The 18486-nt window shown below is 44.5% G+C and overlaps 1 protein-coding gene across 7 annotated transcripts in view; it reads left to right on the forward strand.

The window, feature by feature from the left end:
• The first annotated feature begins 10315 nt into the window (after positions 1 to 10315).
• The window catches only part of COL12A1 (collagen type XII alpha 1 chain), a 97728-nt gene continuing 89557 nt past the window's right edge, over positions 10316 to 18486 (forward strand). For 3 of the 7 annotated variants that reach the window (XM_035320996.1, XM_035320999.1, XM_035321000.1), the window contains exons 1-2: positions 10316 to 10609; positions 13089 to 13196. In XM_035320996.1, coding sequence (XP_035176887.1) covers positions 13124 to 13196 — 73 coding nt within the window. In that variant the 5' untranslated portion in view covers positions 10316 to 10609; positions 13089 to 13123. Of the gene's footprint in view, positions 10715 to 13088; positions 13197 to 18486 lie in introns of all 7 variants that reach the window. The other 4 variants (XM_035320997.1, XM_035320998.1, XM_035321002.1 and 1 more) reach the window with 4 other exon arrangements.

Raw genomic sequence — 18486 nt, forward strand, 5'->3', positions numbered from 1 at the left:
ACCTGGATTTATAGACAGCCTGCTGGTGTTACTGCAACTGAGCCAGAAGCCGCCTGCTGACAAAAGGCTGTTTCGGAAGTCAAAGCAAAGCCAGGCACGAGGGAAATGTTTAGCACTGAAGGCCAACAACGAGGGCGAGGGAACCTGTTTAAAGAATGAAGGGCCAGCTTGGCCACTCTTGTACCGGAGGGGATCGTGGTCCTGGTGCCCCCAAGGAGCGCCACAGTGGTGGGAGCAGCCCATGGGGCCACCGGGCCACCGATCGGAGGGAAATGCCTGTCCTCTGCTCAGCCTGTGATTACTGCCTTTCCATCAGTATTTTCTGGAGCTAGGCATTACCCTGAAGTACAGTATCACTACCGTACTGCAGCCCTGGTTTTGATTTGTGTGCGGGGTATTTTCTGTTTCCCAAAATGGGAACCGCGGGTTTGTGTAAACATTGTTTTCCATTTTTCCTGCCATTGGGAATGGTAGCTATGATTTTGGCCATGTTACACTTGAGAAGATGGGAAAGCCTCTTGGAGCTGAGGACACAGAACACTGTCCTGGCCTCCACTGAGCTGGATTATTCCAAATGTCACCCCCAAAATACAGAGAATGCTTTCTGCTGGATAGGCGATGAGTACGCCATCTCTGCCACCCTATTTTTCATCGTTTAACTTGTTAAGTTTGCATAGTTTTAAGGTTAACAAAGAAAGCTTACTGGCATGCCAGCTTTCGCAGAATGGAGAAAAAAAAAGTTCATGCTACTGTAAGAGAAGTGGATATTTGAATTGTAATCAGACAGATGAAACATGAAAATTAAATCCAAAGAATTGTTTTTCTAGTTTAAACATCCCTTTCTGGGACTCCAGATGTACAGACCGTGTTTTACTTTCTCCACTGGGAAGGTGGCTCAGGACTATCTACTCCTAGAACTGTGCCCCAGGCTGTATTTTCTTGGCTGCTGAAGGTATGTATAAACCCAAGAGGCCTGGCACACACAAACATTTCCCCAGTTGAAGTCTGATGACTAATAATACACAATATCACAGCACCAGCTTCCTAAAAGACAGCATGAAAAAAATGTTCACAAACTCAGAGGAAAACACCAGAGATCTCTAAGTGTATGATCTTATCTGTGCTTTTTTTCCTTCTTTTTTTCTTTTTCTTTTTTTTTTTTTTTTCCTAAATCCTAGAGTAAAAATATCACTCTTCAGATGTTGCTTACGTTGGGTATTGCTGCTCTGAACAAGAAGCAGGCATGCTGAATTTATTTTGGCATCTTTCACGTTAAGCTATACTTCCTTATTCTCTCATTCTTTCCCAATTTTGTTACAAATGAAAGAGCTGGAGGTTGAGCTTCACAGTTGCCAGCATGAATCAAAGACACGTGAAATCAGTCCGATCAACCTGACTTGACCCTAAGTGAGATGTGTAGGTGATGAGTAAGTCAGAACCAACATATCTTTCATGTGCATACTTGTGATTTTTTTTTAAGTTCCTTTTAATAATAACGCCTTGTTAATCTAACTTGCCTGAGCCCTTTCACTTATTTTTTACAGTACTCAGTCAGATCTGCTGTAAAAATAATGGCTAGTCCAGAAACACAGCCTGAGAAGGATCCCTTGGCTGTGCTGTGCTGGTTTTCTCAATGTGAGTATCAGGACTTCAAGCTCAGTGGGCAGTGCTGACAAGCTGTCAAATACATTTTGGTCTTGTCTCAGTATTTCTCAACATTTATTCCTACTGGTCACAGGTTTTCTATTAGGCAAACTGATCACAGGCTTTTTCTCTGTTTTCTCAATAAGGTGCGTTCCTCCCTGCAAAACCTACGTGGCCAGGAAACCCGGGTTGTGGCAAGCTCAATTCACTTGTAGGGCTTGTGAGGGTCTTGAGAGAAGTCTGTCTCATGCACACTCCCCAGTCCGACAGTCCTGGTCTCAGCTCCATTGGGAGTGCCACTGCCTGTGACCAAAATATTCTCTCCCATTGCAGGTAGCCTGCGGAGTCCTAGAGAAAACTGCTGAAGATGGATGAGCCCGTCCTTTCCTAATGTGCTTCTGTCTATGAATTTCCAGCCCATCTGAACTTTCAGAAAGGTAAGGATCTTTCCTCTCCTGCTTATAATTATCTCATCTCTTCCGCCCCAATATTTTACTGTTACAACCAAATTTGGTATTTTTTTCTGGAGAAACTGTCTGTACCCTGTCTTGTCAAATCTTTGCTGGTTGTAGAAAAGACAAGATGATGTCTGGTGGTCATGGAAATAAACAGGAAAGGAATGATCAAGTAAGATCAAATGATTTATATGCTTTACATATAGTAGGATTTGGAAGAAGCTACAGCAGAAAACACAACAGGAGGGTTGGAGGTTTAGAGATACCTGATTTAAGACTTCCTAAATATAATTGTTACAAACTCCAAATGAGATGATCAAATTTACAGTATTGCTTCATAAGCATATTGCAGAATAGGTGCTCTTTTTTCTCTGCAATCAATTTTCTCTGCAATTTTTTCTCTGCAACTTGTTTGATTGCTATCAGAGATGTAAAATAGAGACAAGTAGTGTGTCTTGTGATATACCAGTCTAACAAAAAAGTTTCTTTATCATTAGAGCTGTAGTAAGAAATAGCCTCTTCTCAAGGCTGCCTGTTCACCTGCAGATGCAGCTCCCTGTGCACCAGCAACAGCAGAGGAAAGTTTTCCTTGCAAAGAACAGTAAGGTACTTAGCAGAGATTCTTTATATGTGCTTATCCAAAAGTGCGTCAGCTGCCACAAAGATCCAGAAACAGCTTGAGCTGTCTTTTAATTTATTTGTATTAAACATTTGGTAGAGGACTTTCTCAGGGTTGAAAAAGACATGTGGTTTGTTGTCCGGTTTTAACAAAATCTGAAACAGCAGCAAAAAATTAAATACTTGTAGATGGCTGTCTTTCTTTTTCCACAGAAATTTTCCATTTTTACTAAGAAAACTGGGTTGTGCAGGAACTGAAGTATGCGATCTGCCCTTGATGTTTGTACTACCAAAGGAAGATCCCTCTAAGCACGTTTATGCAAATCTCCTGATTTCGTTCTCATCAACGTGACAGTAATGTTATGCATAGATATTCAGGGATGCTTTCTGGAAAAAGAGAGGAAGGGAGATGCAGCGTTGCTGGAGCTTGCCTCACCTGCTGAAATAGGTGGCTCCCAATCCCCCTGAGCAGCTCCTGTTCCTGCAGGAGTGCGAGGAGGAGGTTGTGATTTCTGCAAGACCTTTAAGCTACAAATGTGCTCTTTAATTAGTTGAGTTATCTCTGTTTGTTTAGTATCAAAATGATTCCACGTTGTTTCATCTCCACATGAGCACTTACTCTGGATGACTAATGCCTTGGGACCTGAAATTTATAATGGAAAGGCTGACACACGCTTGCAATCTTATCTACCACAACACTATGCAAAAGGGAATTATATAATTAAAACATCTTAACGATCTCTATTGCCCAGTGGGAAGCTACAAGCCCCGAAGGAGCCAGGCCAACTTTGTTATCAAGGTTTATTCAGTGACCTCTTAGGAGCAGCCGGGCACATTTTGCTAAATATAGTGGGGTGTGCTAAGACGTGCTGTGTGGGGAGCGTGGCCCTGGGGCCACCGTGTCACAGCGCGGAGAGGCTGGTGCACCTTCTCCCTTTGGTGGTGATTTTCTGAACTGAGTGCCTAAAGTTAGCCTCCTAAGTTCGTATTCAGGCATTTACATAAATAGCCTGATTTTTTAGAAGAGCAATACCAAGAAATTCTCTTCTATTAAAGCCATATAAATAATAGAAACAATCTTACAGCAACAACTCTGAAGGATTTTATTATTTCTGGAACTAATGCTCAAACATATGTCTGGATTTCTGGGAAAAGAAGAGGGGAACGGCAACTTTTGGTTACCTCAGCTTAATTAATTGAGGGGTGTAAATGCATTTTCTGAAAGGAAGTCACAATACTGGGGAATGGAGCAGGAGACACAACATCTGTGTGACTAGGCAGTGGAAGTTGCATTTGATGTGTTTCACAGAGGCTGTCACAACCTCTGTCACAATCCTTGCTTCTCTGTTTGGGTCTAGAGCCAAAAGCAGATGGGTAGGGACTGCAAATCACTACTACCATCCAACAAACTTCTGATCGACATCAGGCCCATTTGCTGGTCTCATTCAGGTTCCCAGTGAGTAGGAATGTAGATGAGCAGACTGCATGCAAAGCATGGCACTAACAAAGGACTTGGCCAACAAAAATACCAGGGATAGAAAGTAAAAGTGCTCAATCCAGTTGCCTAAACTTGGGCATCCTGGGCATCAGCCACTGAGCCAGGCCCTGTGAACGGTGGGTGGCCAGACTGCTCGGGCACGGCTGGTTTTGTTAACTGGGTCTTCATCAGCCACGGTGGGAGTTTAGGTGCTGGGTTCACATGCGGGAACCTAAATGTGAGTGTCTTAACCCAGAGCTGAATGTTACCTGAGGTGATGGTGCAGGACGGAGCAGTGGGTGCAGTCAATGTCCTTGAGCAGCAAAGCTGCCATGGCGAGGCATGTGTCAGGGGGCACAACACCCTCTGCCCTCGCAGCTTTTCCAGAGGTTAGAGAAAGGGATTCTGCAGTTTTTATTAGAAAATAAGGTCCCATCAGCTACTTGAAACATAACAGAAGGTACTTCATCCCGTAACTGCTACTGTTCTTAACTGAAGAAGAGGATCATGACGGAGTAAAGCTGAGTGGTGTTTCAGAGTGTAGCTGTGTAACTTGTACATGAAAAGCTATTTGTTTAATAATGCTATACAGATTGCAGATTTTTTTTTTTTTTTTGGATAAAACCGAGAAAAAAGAGCTAGCAGCAAGCCCATTTCTGCAGACCAAGAATACATCACAACAGAAATCAGGACAACGCCAGAAACGAGACATGTTCAATAAACTGGAGTGACTAAAAACTGACACAGTAGTGAGGCCAGAGGGAAAGCATCCAAGAGAGTGGAGGAAAGGGCACACAAGAGGAGGCATTTTAACAGTGTCCTGCGAAGGCTCTCTGCAAACTCTGGAGGTGTTGATGCATGAGAGAGACACAGGTGAAAAAGGCTGCCAGCACAGGGTGGGTAGGAGCTTTTAAGTAACCTTTAATAGCAGAAACAAAACCCAATTGTTTTCTGTTTACACAACAGAGTGCTTCTGATACTGAAGCACAGGGCAACATCTATTTATAATCCAAATAAATCTTATGTTCTGGTATTTGGAACTGTCAGCATTCAACATATTGGGAAGCAGCAGCCACAAGGCTGCATTAAAAAGTAGCAGTTTAAATCTGCATTGTTTTGCTCCTTGTATTTCCCCCCTTATTTTCTAGACAATTATGAGCTGTGTAGGAGAAACAAGTTTCTTTTTTAAAGTTAGCTTATATGGAGATCATAAATGTCCAGACAGGTGATTCCTAGGCAGACTCCTTTAATACTTGTGCTTGACTTTTGATTTGCTTGCTGGACTTTTTTCCCACAAAAGGTTAAAATTTCCATACTCATCAACAAGAGTTTCCTGTGATAGGTGACCAAACAAGTTATTAGCTATTGCCAGCCATTAAGAAATGACTTCCCAAAGTGTAGTAGTGTGGAGGATTTCTCTTTACAGCCTTAGGGTACTTTAAATAATGGGGGATGAGCTAAATGGCCTTTCAGTATCATTTCCAGCCTCATTTCTTATGGTCCCAAGCATTCATATCAGATTCACTGGTAAGAGTGTTCAAGCCTTTGACTGTTTGTCCTGCTGAACTTGCAGGAAATTTGGGGCTGACATTTAAATCCTCTAAACCTTCTTGGAAAGATGCATATCAGGAAGAGAGGGCAGCACAAACTGGGCATTGGCAGCTCCGACCTGCTCCTCAGCTAGGGGAATCACCACATCCCTTCCCACTCAAAGCCTTTTGTGCCTCCTGGGGAGAGAAGGACAGCATCAGTGGCCGGCCTCATGACAAGGCATTCAGCCTTAAAATTCCTCCAATATCATTAATTATTCTCTTGTCTGCAACAATGTAATCAGGTCACTCATTAGGTTATGCAGCTTGAACTTTGAATGTCTTGTCTGTGCAGGTACAAGCTTTTCTTTTCCATAAACCTACATACCTCCTACATGGACCCTGCTGTCACAGTATATAATTATATTTTATTGATATAGATGTACTGAGAAGAACTAGTGAAATGATCAGCTTCAGAGCCTGGCACTGCACCATTTCACACCTTGCTGTGGATTAATACCATCTGCTTCTTTGTATGGGTTGACTGCACTGGAGGAGTTGAAGGGTTACCAACTGTAAGGGAACTCATGGCTATTAAAATTTAATCGTAACTTGAATCACACCCAGAGACTTCTGTGTTGTTCTGCAAGTAGCAGCCAGTGGTTGGTGATTTTTAAATGTTTTCTTTATTTTTTTTCCCGATTTTTCTAATGATTGGTTTCTCCTGTGTATCATCATTCCTTTAGTGGGGAACCCTTCATATTGGGTGTAGTATGATACCTGGCAAACATATAGGGTCACTGTCCTCAGTTTATTCATTTTCTTTACCTCTTTAATCAATGAAATTTTGTACTGGCTTCAACGGGGAGTGCTTCCTAAAAAGAAAGATCAGGATCCAGCTGTGAAGTGATGAAAGAATTTCTTTGAAACAAGGCAACTTAATTTAGAGGCTTTTATATATATAATGCATTTCTGTATATATGGAAGGGACCATATTGAAGCTAATTAATCTATTTATTTATTTATTTATTTATTTTAGAGACCAGGGTTTGGTATGTTAAAAAATGACTGCCTACAAATTAATGGGCTTTTATAAGACTCCCAAATTGCATCAGAAGTCCAGTTCTCTTCTATTTATACCTCTGCATTTGAATGATTTATTTACTTTCCCAGATCTGCTTGCTTGGTGCCACGATCATTCCTTACTTTCAGAGTATTACATGATGGGAAAAGTCGGTTACAGAAATTAAAGGAATAAACAGTTGCTAAGGAAAATGCACCTGGTGAGGTAGATAATTATTTCATAGCTGTAACACTCTCCGGGGGCACTGCTTCGGTAAATGAGCAGATTTCAGACAGAACCAGTCCTCTGTGAACGCAGTTAGTACAAGAAGCCATTCCTCATTACGAGAGGTCAGACCAGTACTCTGAAATCCAGCTCTGAAGTGAAATTATCCAAATAAATAAACACCAGACTGAGTTCCTGTCATGCCATTGACTGGAAATCTCTCAGAGAAGGCAGGGCCTGCAGGAAGCGGTTTGATGTATTTTTTCCTTCTGCATTTGATGGATGCAGATATAATACTGTGCAATACTAGGTATATGACTGATTTAGAAAGGAATAAACAACACGCTGAAAAGGTCAGCCTTTGTGTTGTAAGGGAAGAATGGGCCTCCTAAATGACGGCATTAAGGCAATGCCTAATTCCCATACAATGTGGTGACAGAGGTGGTGACAGACCAGCAAAGTACCTCTGGGGTAGGTGCACAGAGGGCACTGGTAGCAGCACAGTGTTGCCCATTTAATGCTGCATCCTTTCAGTGTTTAATGTTCAAAGAGCTGACACCTTTTTGGATTCTTCTGCCGTGTAAAGCTTATACACATGTTGGCGTACATATGAGTAAAGGCATTTATCACGTTTGTACATAAAAGCAGCTGCAACTGGCTGTTGAGAAGCCACAGAAGCAAAATCTAGTGTGATATCCATGTGGAAAATGATATTCAAGGTTTACAGTGCTGAAATGCAGAACGTCCTGTTTTATTCTGCCCTGGCAATAGAGCCCAAGGAAACAAGGAAAAATGCCAGAAGCACAAAGTAGCCTAATTTACTCAAAACCAGTCCAAATTTTCTAAGGAATCCCTGGATAGCTGCAAAATCACTACCATGTACCCACACAAGAAATGGGAAACATTTTAAAAAGTATAAATACAAATTCACATTTTGACCTTTTTTACTTTTAAATTTGTCATAAGGTCTCATTTTATTCAGTTTAAAGAGCAAAGAAAATGGCAGAGCTGGAGTGCATGGTCTTAATGTGTTTAACACTTGTCTAGGAAACAAGCAGACAGGAGAGTGTTAGTAAATGTTTATGCATTTCAGAAATGCCTTCTGCATCACATATTATGTACTCAGACTATGAATGTACATAGCAACAGAGCTGATTAAAAACAACCCGTTTTGCCTTTTAATTGCTGTGATATACGAGCTCTCAGTGCAGTTGGTTGGTGTGTTTTGCATGTAAATGAGTGGGAGCACGGTTAGTATGGCTAGTTAAAGGTAAGAATGAAGTCCTGCTGCCCTTGGAGTCAACGAGTTATTTGCTCTTGCCATCCTGAGCCTTATTTCCCTCCAGGAAATTAAGCAAAGCTCAGCTGTGAGGAAAGGGGGAGAGTGCCCTCATTGTACCTACATCATACATATGTCATTGTACGTCATCCCACCGGTGGATGTGAGCTCCTTTCCCCTCGATGAGACCTGCTGATTCCAGCACCTTCGCTAATGTAAATCCAGTTGTAACATTAGTAGAAAAGTATTTAAATCTATTAAAACAATTGTTCCGAGTGACTTGTTTTTTAAATGGAATAACACATATTTTCTTCCTTTCTCATTGTTTGCATTAATTGATATTTACAAATACAAAATCTTGGTCATCTTATGAAGGAGAAATCCAGAGCACATTACAAGCAACAGTCTTGGTGCGCAAGTGATAAAAAATACCTCATTTGCATTAATTCACTTCCTGTGGAAGGATATCTCCTCACAAGCCCCCACATCCATTCTTCTGAAGCTATTGTTCCTGTGACATACCACATTTATATTGGTGTTCTTGGCATGCTTGCTCAGGAAATGAAATTAAAATTAAAAACTCAAAATGAATTTCTTAGAAATATTGCCTTTCCGTATATCAGATCTGGATAGGAAGAAATTAAATTCCTCATGCCAAAATGCTGAAGGAGAAAATCCAACTCAACAGCTGGGCAAGAGGGTCAATAGGTCAAGAGCATCTGACAGTTTATCAGCGGAGGAGATGCTGCTTTTGGGAAGCACATTTTATCAATACCAGACAGCTGAAGCCGTGGCATATCCCTAAGAGCAGCTGACTCACTTCCAAAGTGTCTGGAAATGTCAGCGCACATCTTCTGGTTATCACTTGCTTTTCAGCGTGTGGGTCCGCATGCAGATGGCGGGACTGCTGCAGCGATGAAGACGGCTGGATTCAGCTCAGGAGGGACACGTCCTTCCGTCGACACATCCTTGATCTCCCAGTCCTGCGGAAAAGGGCCTGGGAGCCTTCCTCCAGCATGCTATCAGTCTCCGCTATCGGGCACTTCCACCCTGGCTGGACTCCATCCTGACTGCTCAGAGCTTCACGTGGGTGCAAAAAGCTGACAGGGGGCCAACATGCCGCTGAAATCTTACAGACCTCTTCCAAACAGACCGCTCAGAGGTGTTGGTGCTCCTCAGTTTTGCAAGGTTTCCCCCCTCCGCTTTCATCTGCCCCTTTCCGCAACTTTTATCATTTTGTTTTCCAGGTGAATTGTATATATATATATATATATAAACTTATTTTATTTAAAATAATAATTATTATTTTATTCAATGATTTTATTTACAATCCTAATAATTACTATCCTATTAATTGATTTTATTTCCGATTGTCCCGCCGCTCCGCTCCCGCACCTGCAGCGCCGTGCCCGCGCCGTGCCGCCAGGGGGCGCCGCCGCACCGCGAATGGCGCAGCCCCGCGGCGTATGGGGCGTATATAGGGCGGGGGGCGTATGGGGCATATAGGGTGGGGGGCGTATGGGACAGCACCCCGCGCCCCCCGCCCGCTTTCTCGCCCCCCCTCTTTTCCCTTCTTCCCGAAGGGGTGGGCGCGGAGCCCCCGGTGCTTTATTGGTTCTCCTTCCTCCAAGGGGTGCGGGAGCGAGTTCCCACCAGGGGTCGACGTGTCCCGTGTGTCCCTCTCTTGTGCCCCCCTTCCCCCGTGTCCCCACCCGCGGTGCAACCCACGGAGCCCGAGGGACTGCCTGCCTTCGGGGGTTGCGCTTTGAGCTCAAGGCTTCCAACATTTAGGGGCAAGGGGCGCGGGCTCGCCCTCCAGACGAAACACATCGGGGGGGCGAGGGGGGGTGTTAACATATGTCTGTCGCTGGTTACACAGCAGGTCGGGAGGGTCTCTGTGGGACCCCCTCCCCGTTCCTATCCCCCCCCAGGACTCAGTTTTTCCACCGCTCGGCCGCAGCGGGGCAGGGAGGGGGCGGCGGGCCGGGCCCCTGCCCCCGGGCGCGCTGCCGCGGCGCCCGGCCGCCTCATGCCGCAGGAATGCGCGGAGGTATGCGCCAGTTTCCAGCAGCGGATCCCCTTCCCTCGCTGGAGCAGAGCGGCGCATATATCATCCGGTGGCAGCAGTCCACCTTCCCTGCAGTTTCGTAACCGCTTACGAGGGTAAATTGAGCGTTGGGAACAGCCCTCTATTAAGGAGCAGATTGAGAAGAGGCTCTTCCCACTTGGAGGAGGCAAGTCTTCCCCGACGGACCCCGCACGCCGGCCGGGAGCTACGCCGAGCGAGCCGCCGCTGCTACGCGCCGCTCCCTCCACCAGGTGCCCCCGGAGCTTCATCCTTTCCTCCTCCTCCTTTCCTCCGGCTCCGACGGCTGCGGGCACCGCCGGACGAGCCTCCCCGGCACCCCGCAGCCGGCCCCGAAGGTCTGTGCCTGCCCGGCAGCGGGGACCCCCCACCCTTCCCCGGCCGCCCCCTCCGCCGCCGCTCCATGTGCACCGCGCGGGCGATGCTCCGTAGGCTGAAGGTGGCGGCGATGGAGGAAGGCTGGAAGGGGGCACGGCGGGAGCCGGGGGCTGCTGGCAGCACGGGAGGGTGCGGGGGACCCCGTCCCCTCGACCCCGTCCCGAAATGCCGGGGGAGGCGGTGTCTTTGGCTTTATTTGGAGCCCGGTGCTCAGCCCCGGTGCCTGCAGCTCCCTCTCCTTCTTGCTCCTCTTCCCAGGACTGGTGGCTTTGGTAGCCCGTGGGGTTTTCCCATCTGTTTGCTTGTTTGTGTCATTTAGGGTCTTGCTGCCGGCTCGGAAGTGGTAAATATTGCTCGCTGCACAGTCTGTAAAATGCTTTACCTTTGGCAGTCTGAACTGGTGTGAGGTTGGACTGCTACTGGTGTTGTTTTTTTATTTATTTTATTGGAAAGTGGTCTCTTAAGATGAAGCCTTTAGTCAAGCTCCTACGGTTGCTTTTGTCCCTGCTGAGCCAGCGCAAGGATCTCTCCTCCAGCACCTGCAGGCTTTCTTTCACATGTCTCAGTCTGAGAGAAGGGAATGAGGTGTTTCTAGGGAATGCTTTGGCTGAGAAGTTTTGCTGCATGAAAGAAAAATGTAGATCAGGAACGGTAGGCTTGCAGCAGTGGTGAACTCCAAGATGCCTTTGTGAGATGAATAATTTTGGTTGTTCTTCTGGAGGATCAAGAGATGGCACTCCAAGCCCACACAAGATCTCCAGGACAAAAGTCCTTTTAAGTGTTGAGTTTAAGTGATCCTTAAACTCACTGCAGAATGTGTAAACCGTGCTTGGGGACAGCCTTTTCCCATGCAGGGTGGTGAGGGGATTTTGGAGCTTTCTGGGCAAGCTCATGCTAACCTTGGTCCTTGCGTTAGTGTCAGAAACTCGTTGAGGTCAATTTTACTCTTCGGTTCCCCCACTGTATCACTGGACTGAAACAATTGCTTAGATTGCTTAGTTTTTAGTTGGGCTCTTGGTAATTTTATGTGTAATATAATCAGCTGGCTAAGGCAAGTGTACCCAGCTGCCTGGCAGGCAACTGGCAGAAGCCTACTAAGCTTGGTGTCAATAACCGGCAAAGGCATTCCTGGATCTTGGTAGCGGCTACCCGCTAAATGCGCCTTGCTGGTTAGCTCTCTAGATGGCAGAATATTTTCCCCTTCGGCTGTTTCTGCAGGCTAATGATTTATGTATTTTTCTTTTGTTTTCCTCTTGGCACCTTCCTGATAAAATCTTTTGCCTAATTGCTTGTGCGGTTCTCTTTCCTCCAGCCTAATTATGATGTATGTTATGTGATGCATTTATGGCTTTATTCAAACAAATTAACCCCCCGTACTTCCTGAGCTAAAAAACACACACACTTTGGAAACACTTATATACATACATAATGAGGGCCACACATACTAGTCCTTACTTAGGAGAAAAATCAGTTGGAAGTTTTGCTGGAGTAATTGGGAACAGTTTGACGTGACTTTGAGCATAGAGAGTTAAAAAGATATAGCTGCTTGTGACTAGGAGACACTAAACTGGCTTAATCCCACCTATTTTGCTAGACAACCTGCAGTGATTGCGAGACTCTTTATAGTGTATTTTAAATTTATTTTCTCTCAGAATGTGTAAATGAATTATCAGATGTTGAAACATTGTGGCTAGACAGACAGACGTGTCAGGTTTCAGTTGTGTTACACACATTTCTGTATAATCTGTTTCAGACCTTCGAGAAATGAAGACTAGCACATTCGTAGGCAGAACGCCTCAAAAAAACTTTTATTACAGTTTCCAAGACGCTTTGAGACCACTGAAATACAGCTAAGTGCTTCAGCAGTTATGAAAAAGGAGCCGAATGAAATCCCCAGCTGAAAGAGACATTTGGTTGATTCAAGGCAGAAATGACCTCTGAATTAGCTATCATCACACTTGGCGATGAAGTCATGGAGCTCCCTTCTGGCTCCTGCCGTGCAGAGGCACGGATCTTCACCGCGCTTCCCCGATCATATTAACCCTAACGGGGTCAAAGCAGTGCACTTACCATGATTAGAAAGCGTTCAGTAACAAAAGGCACATTATTGTGAGACTAGACTCTCCAGTTAGTCATGCAGATCTGTCACAGTTTTGGACGACTTTCAAGTCTAGAGGTTTTAACCTGGTCCCGTGGGTGGGGGCTGGGGATAAGGGAACAAAGTGAAATCCATGGTTCATCTTTTTTATGTTTCATGAATACACCCACACGAGCCTCTAATCCATGCGACTGATGTCCTTCTTTCTTCCCGTTTTTTCTCCCCCACCGCTGCAGATTCATTCATGTTGTTGTGAGCCGAAAGGTCAGAAATGAAGACAGTGCTGTGCTCGGTGGTGGCTGTGCTGTGTGCAGCTGCCCTCCTCTCCTCCATCGAGGCTGAAGGTAACCGAACCCCCTGCCCCTCCGCGCGGGTGCCCCCCAGTGAGATAACCTCCCACCAGGCCTGAGCTGCCGCCTCTCTCCCTCTCCGTTTTTGAGTGTCACTCCTTCACCTTCTCTCTTTCTCTCCTTCAGAGAAACGCCTCTCCTTCCTTGCCCAGCTCCTTCTGTGCTCTGTTTCTCCCGGCTGGTCAGCCGAAATGTAGCTCCCTCTCTCTGTCTCTCTGGTGTGCTGTCCACACCGCCCTGTGGGCCAGCAGCCACCCCGGGGGGAAAGCAGCACCCCGAGGAGCCCCGGGCACCGCCGGGGCCCGCACAGCTGCCCTGCGCCCGCTGGAGATCTGCTGGGCTGTGCAGTCTTGGTTAGTCACGATGAGAGAGGAAACGAGATACCCACCACCCAAAACCACCCACAGCTCTGAAATAAAGTGCTCCAACAGAGTCTGGCTCTCTGCGCCTGTGTGTTTTGTTCAGGCTGGCCTCCTCCCCTCCACCCCGCTGGCCTCCTGGCCACCCCTGCTTTGCGGGGCGACCCCCGGCTGAGCCCTTGGGGTGGCCCGACCCTTCCTTGGGGACACTTCGCTCTCTGCGGTGGCCCTGGTCTGGGGGTTGTCCCTGGGGAGATGTCTGCCAAAGGGTGGCCGGGCCTGGGCCAGGCAATGCTGTGGCCACTGGGTCCTATGACTCTGGCACGTGTGTGGCACCGTCATCCCCAAAGCAGCCTTTTTCTTCTTCTCCTCCTCCTCCTCCTCTTCCTCCTCATGGCCCTCTGGTCTTGCTGGAGGTTAAGGTCCCTGTCAGCCCATGGCAGCATCCTGCTGAGGGTTGAAGACCTGGGGAGACACACTGCGCCAGTCTTGCCTTCTTGCCGTGGCATCTCTGCCACCCTGGTGGATTAGCATCGAGTGTGAGGTAACCTCTGCGTGGGCTGAACGTCTCAGGCTGCTGTAACAGCAGTCCTGTTAGCAGGCTCTGACATGGAGAAATAAAAAGATGTGAGGCTGTGCTGAACAGCCTGTGTTGAAAAGACTTGGTGTGACCTCTGGGACCTCCATCATAGTGTGCGCACTGAGTTTGAACTGGGAAAAACAGAAGCCAGTGCCTGGTAATTCAGCTTTTCCCTTCCTCCTATTTTTGTACTGGGCTGAAGGAAATTCTCTGCCTCAATTGCCTGTGTGTGGACCTGGCCGTCTTGGCTGATGGCGGCTAAAAGCATGGCGTGTCAGGGACGCCTCTGGGATGTTTCCCCCCCTCAGCTCAACTGCTAGCATGGGGTCACACAGGCATAAAGGAGACCAGCTTTCTGGAAAGTATAGCATTTCTGCTACTAGTACAACATCTGGTCACCCTAGGAGAGGATCAGCCCACTGCCTCCCTCTCACGCTACGTTGTTGTTGGCTGGAGAACTAAAAAGGTCATTTAAAGTCATTTCAGAATTGCATTTCAAATGCAGGACCACTGTGCTGGAGAAAACAGAGGAAGTGTATGGTTTTGATGGAAGAAGGGAGTGTATGTTTTTGCACATTCTTGCCTGTTTTAGGAGGTAGCTTGTTTGGAGCTTGAGTGATGTTGTGGTTGTCCTACATTATTGATTATGGAGTGGACTATTTCAAAAATATGAGTGAAGGTGTTTCATTTAGATGTGTTGTGGATTAAAACAGTCGTAGTTTGAGTACTGCTGATGAAAGCTAGAAAAATGTATTGGAGAAGCACATAGTTACATTGTAAGAGTGAAACTAGATACATCAGTTAAGCTGGCCATGTGTGTTTAGCTCTTAGAGTGAAGCAGGCACCATTGTTCAGTAGAAGAATGGACAGAGCCTGATCCTATAAGTTGTGGAGCACTCCTGGATAGGACTGACATTGCTCTGCTTCAGAAAGTTGTATTAAGTGAACTGCATAACTTACAGGGATTGGTTTTCTGAGTGAAACTTCTCATAGCTCCTAGGTTCTGAAGTAGAGAACAGGAAAGTGTCTTGAGCAGGAAGTGCAGTGGGAAATAGTGGTGTTGAAAATAGAAATTCAAACCTAGGAATACCTTAGGACTTACTCTAGTGAGAATTGCTATTGCAAAGCCTTTTGTAGATTTTTTTTTTTTTTTTTTTTTTGACAGTGCTGGCCATCGTTCTGCATTATTTTAACTTTGTTCTTTAATTTTGTGTCATTTTGTACATTCAGTATTGGATCTTACTTTGGTTCTGGTCTCACTTCAACTTAACTCCTGTCTGCTGAACTGACTTTCTCCTATGGATGTTTGTCTGTTTTGTCTGTTCCTCCAACTTCCACATCACCCTGTGCCAAAGTCTTCTCCCACCAGTCCTGTCTCAGGCTGCTAGTATAGTTGTATGACTGGGCTTGTTTAGTGCTTTTATTTATTTATTTATTTATTTATTTATTTATTTATTTATTTATTTTTATTTTTTTTTTATTCCTATAGCAGTCACAGGAGATCAGGAGATGAATTTTCTTACCTTGAGCTATTTGCAGACACTTGGTGGGATGATAAAGAGAGAGGGGGGATAAGGGAGAATAGCATATGATGTGGTCAAAGATGTTGATCTGGGATGGGAAGGTGGCATGAAAGCAGAGGGAAGGAACAACAAAGTTCTTCTGTCTTCCTTCAGCTTTCATTTTTTTTTTAGTCTCCCCTGGGAACAGATCTGGTGTTTATCTGATACTGCTGTTCACATTCCTAAATACTCCAGGATGCAACTGGTTCTTCATCAGCATCACAGCTGCTCTCCAAGTCCTTCGTGAGAGCAGTGCTCTGTTGCTGTTGGCACAGCAGTGAAGTGCAGTAATGGTGTTAGAGCTTTGCTACAGAGATACAGCAAAGCAGGGGTTTCTGTTTCAACATTTACTGTGGCAGTGGAGGGGGTAAAACCAACTTATAGTCTGAGTACATTCATGGCATTTCACTGGGGGAGTTGCTTATTTATCCTGGACAAGGAAGCAAATCTGTTTTCAAGCTCTGTTTTTCTGTGCATTTCTTTTACAATGAAGTTGTACTTGTTTTAATTTACAGTCCTTCTGATGTCTCTCTCTGGCCTTAAACTTGTGTATGATCCTGTATTTTATGCTTTATTTAAGTTGTTTCTTGACCTTTTGGTCCAGCACTGCAATACTGCAGTGCGTTTGGCGTATGTCTTTGTGTCAAGAATTCTTTCTGTCACAGTATTTTTTCCATCTGTGATCACATACAGCCAGGGGGAAATCTGTGTCCTTCTGCTAAAAGAGAATGTTTTCATTATTTTAGTTATGGTTAAGCCAAGTAGATTAGTATGCGAATAACCTGTTTGTTATAATCTCAAGGTAGTGCTGTTATCATATTGTGGCTCGTGTAATGTATGACATTTGCCAATACCAAGGGATTTTCAAAGGCCCAAAAAAGTAACAAAGAAATCATTGGTTCTGTGTGACCTCACTGAGCATGTGGTGGTTTTGACTTCCGAATGTTTCAGGAATTGGTTCAGACCTAGAAAAGTCTGTTTGCTAGGGGATAAGAAAGGAGGGAATCACTGAGCCAAGTGGGGGGACCTCTGTGTAGTGTAGGAAAAGGTTTGTCAGGTGAAGAATCTGTCTCCAGGACATTCAATACAGTGACAAATGCTGCACAGTATATACATAGGATCAGAAAGTTTTTCATTTAATAACCATTAATTTAGAGACAACCCAGGATAGCTGAAACTTTGAAGGTTATCCACCTAATTAGCTTTGGAACTGGTTGGTGGGACTGTTAGTTTGTTACCTTTTGATGTCTGTTTTCTATCCTTTTATAAATTAGCTGTTGATTTTTGAATTCCTAAAGACATAACCATGTAGAATGAAGCATGAAAGTGTACTTTGTGTATACATGATGGTGACTAAAATGTCTGTTTTTCCTAATTCTAATTAGAATTAGAAGCAAAGTGTACATGTGTGTCTATGTACATACACACATGCACAAAAATATATATGCACAAACATGCCTAGAATTTGGTCGATATTCATGCATGCAGAGTACATACATAAACATGCAACTATGCTTAGTTCCATACATTTTTATATGTGTGAGTATGCACATTTAGCCAATTTTCTTTCAAAATACACTTATGTGAGCTACATATCTTGTATTTTGAAGAAACTTCGTATATATGCATAAAATAAAAAGAAATGAAGCCATGCAGATGACAATGTCTCTGTGTTGTTGGCAATGAATATCTAGCAGGGCTGAGAAGCTGTTCTTTGCTACATTGCTAAGCTGTAGATCATTCCTTCTCCCGCTCAGATTAGCAAGATTGACTTCAGAGGAGCTTGCCTGTGTTGGTTATCTAGTTAATTGTGTCTTATTCATGCCATATAGGAGGAAAAGAGTAGATCAGGAGTTTTGGCCTCTTCCAGCCTCAGTGTGGCTTATTTCAGTGAGAGCAAATGGCCTTATTGTTCAGATACCATGGCCCGTATGTTATTTTAATGTGGGCTAATGTGTTATTTTGCTAATTAGTGTTAGTCTTTTCCAGTGATGGAATTACAAATTTTGTTTCACATAAGGTTTGTGGAGTGCAGCTCTTTTCAAATTATATTACTTTTAAGACTGGTTCTAGATTTAAATTGTTTGATCTGCTGATTATATTTTTCATCTATCTTGTTAAGATATTCATTGGGATCCTCTAGCAGTGACATTGTGTTATCTGTAAAAAGCTGTAGACTTGCATATTTGGTTAGTATTACCTGTTAAGTAATACAAGCTAACATAAGACATACATTTGAAAGATTTCTTGCTCTATATTTTTTTGTTTCAGAAAATATACTGTTATTATATATGCATATAATACAAAGAGTGAATAAAACATCTTTTATTTTTATTTTTTTATTTTGTGGTGCATAAGACAGGATATACAATGGAGGAAACTATCATAGTTCTAAGAGAGGTGGAAGTTAACACAGTGTAAACATTAAAAATTGACATTATACACCAAGTTAAGTTTTTGACATTGGAAACCTGTAGGGGAGCCATACATTTCCATGTATGAAGGGAATACTGAAATATCATAATGTTACAATCATGATCCTGTACCTTGACGAGTCAATGAGAGGTTTGTCCTGGATTTTGATACTCTCAGGGCACTGATACTGTCATGGCACTGGATGCGTATGCACAACTTCACCTAGGCAGTAGAACTACCTCAAAACTGCATGCTTGAGTAAACCTCTTAACCTCTGTTGAGTAGAGTTTTAAGGTTTGTCCCTGCAATGGGACAAACTCCCACCAGAACCAGGTCTGGTCTGATTCCATATTGCAGGTGTCTTGTTT

Source organism: Oxyura jamaicensis, chromosome 3, assembly GCF_011077185.1.
Source record: "Oxyura jamaicensis isolate SHBP4307 breed ruddy duck chromosome 3, BPBGC_Ojam_1.0, whole genome shotgun sequence".
Lineage (NCBI taxonomy): Eukaryota > Metazoa > Chordata > Aves > Anseriformes > Anatidae > Oxyura > Oxyura jamaicensis.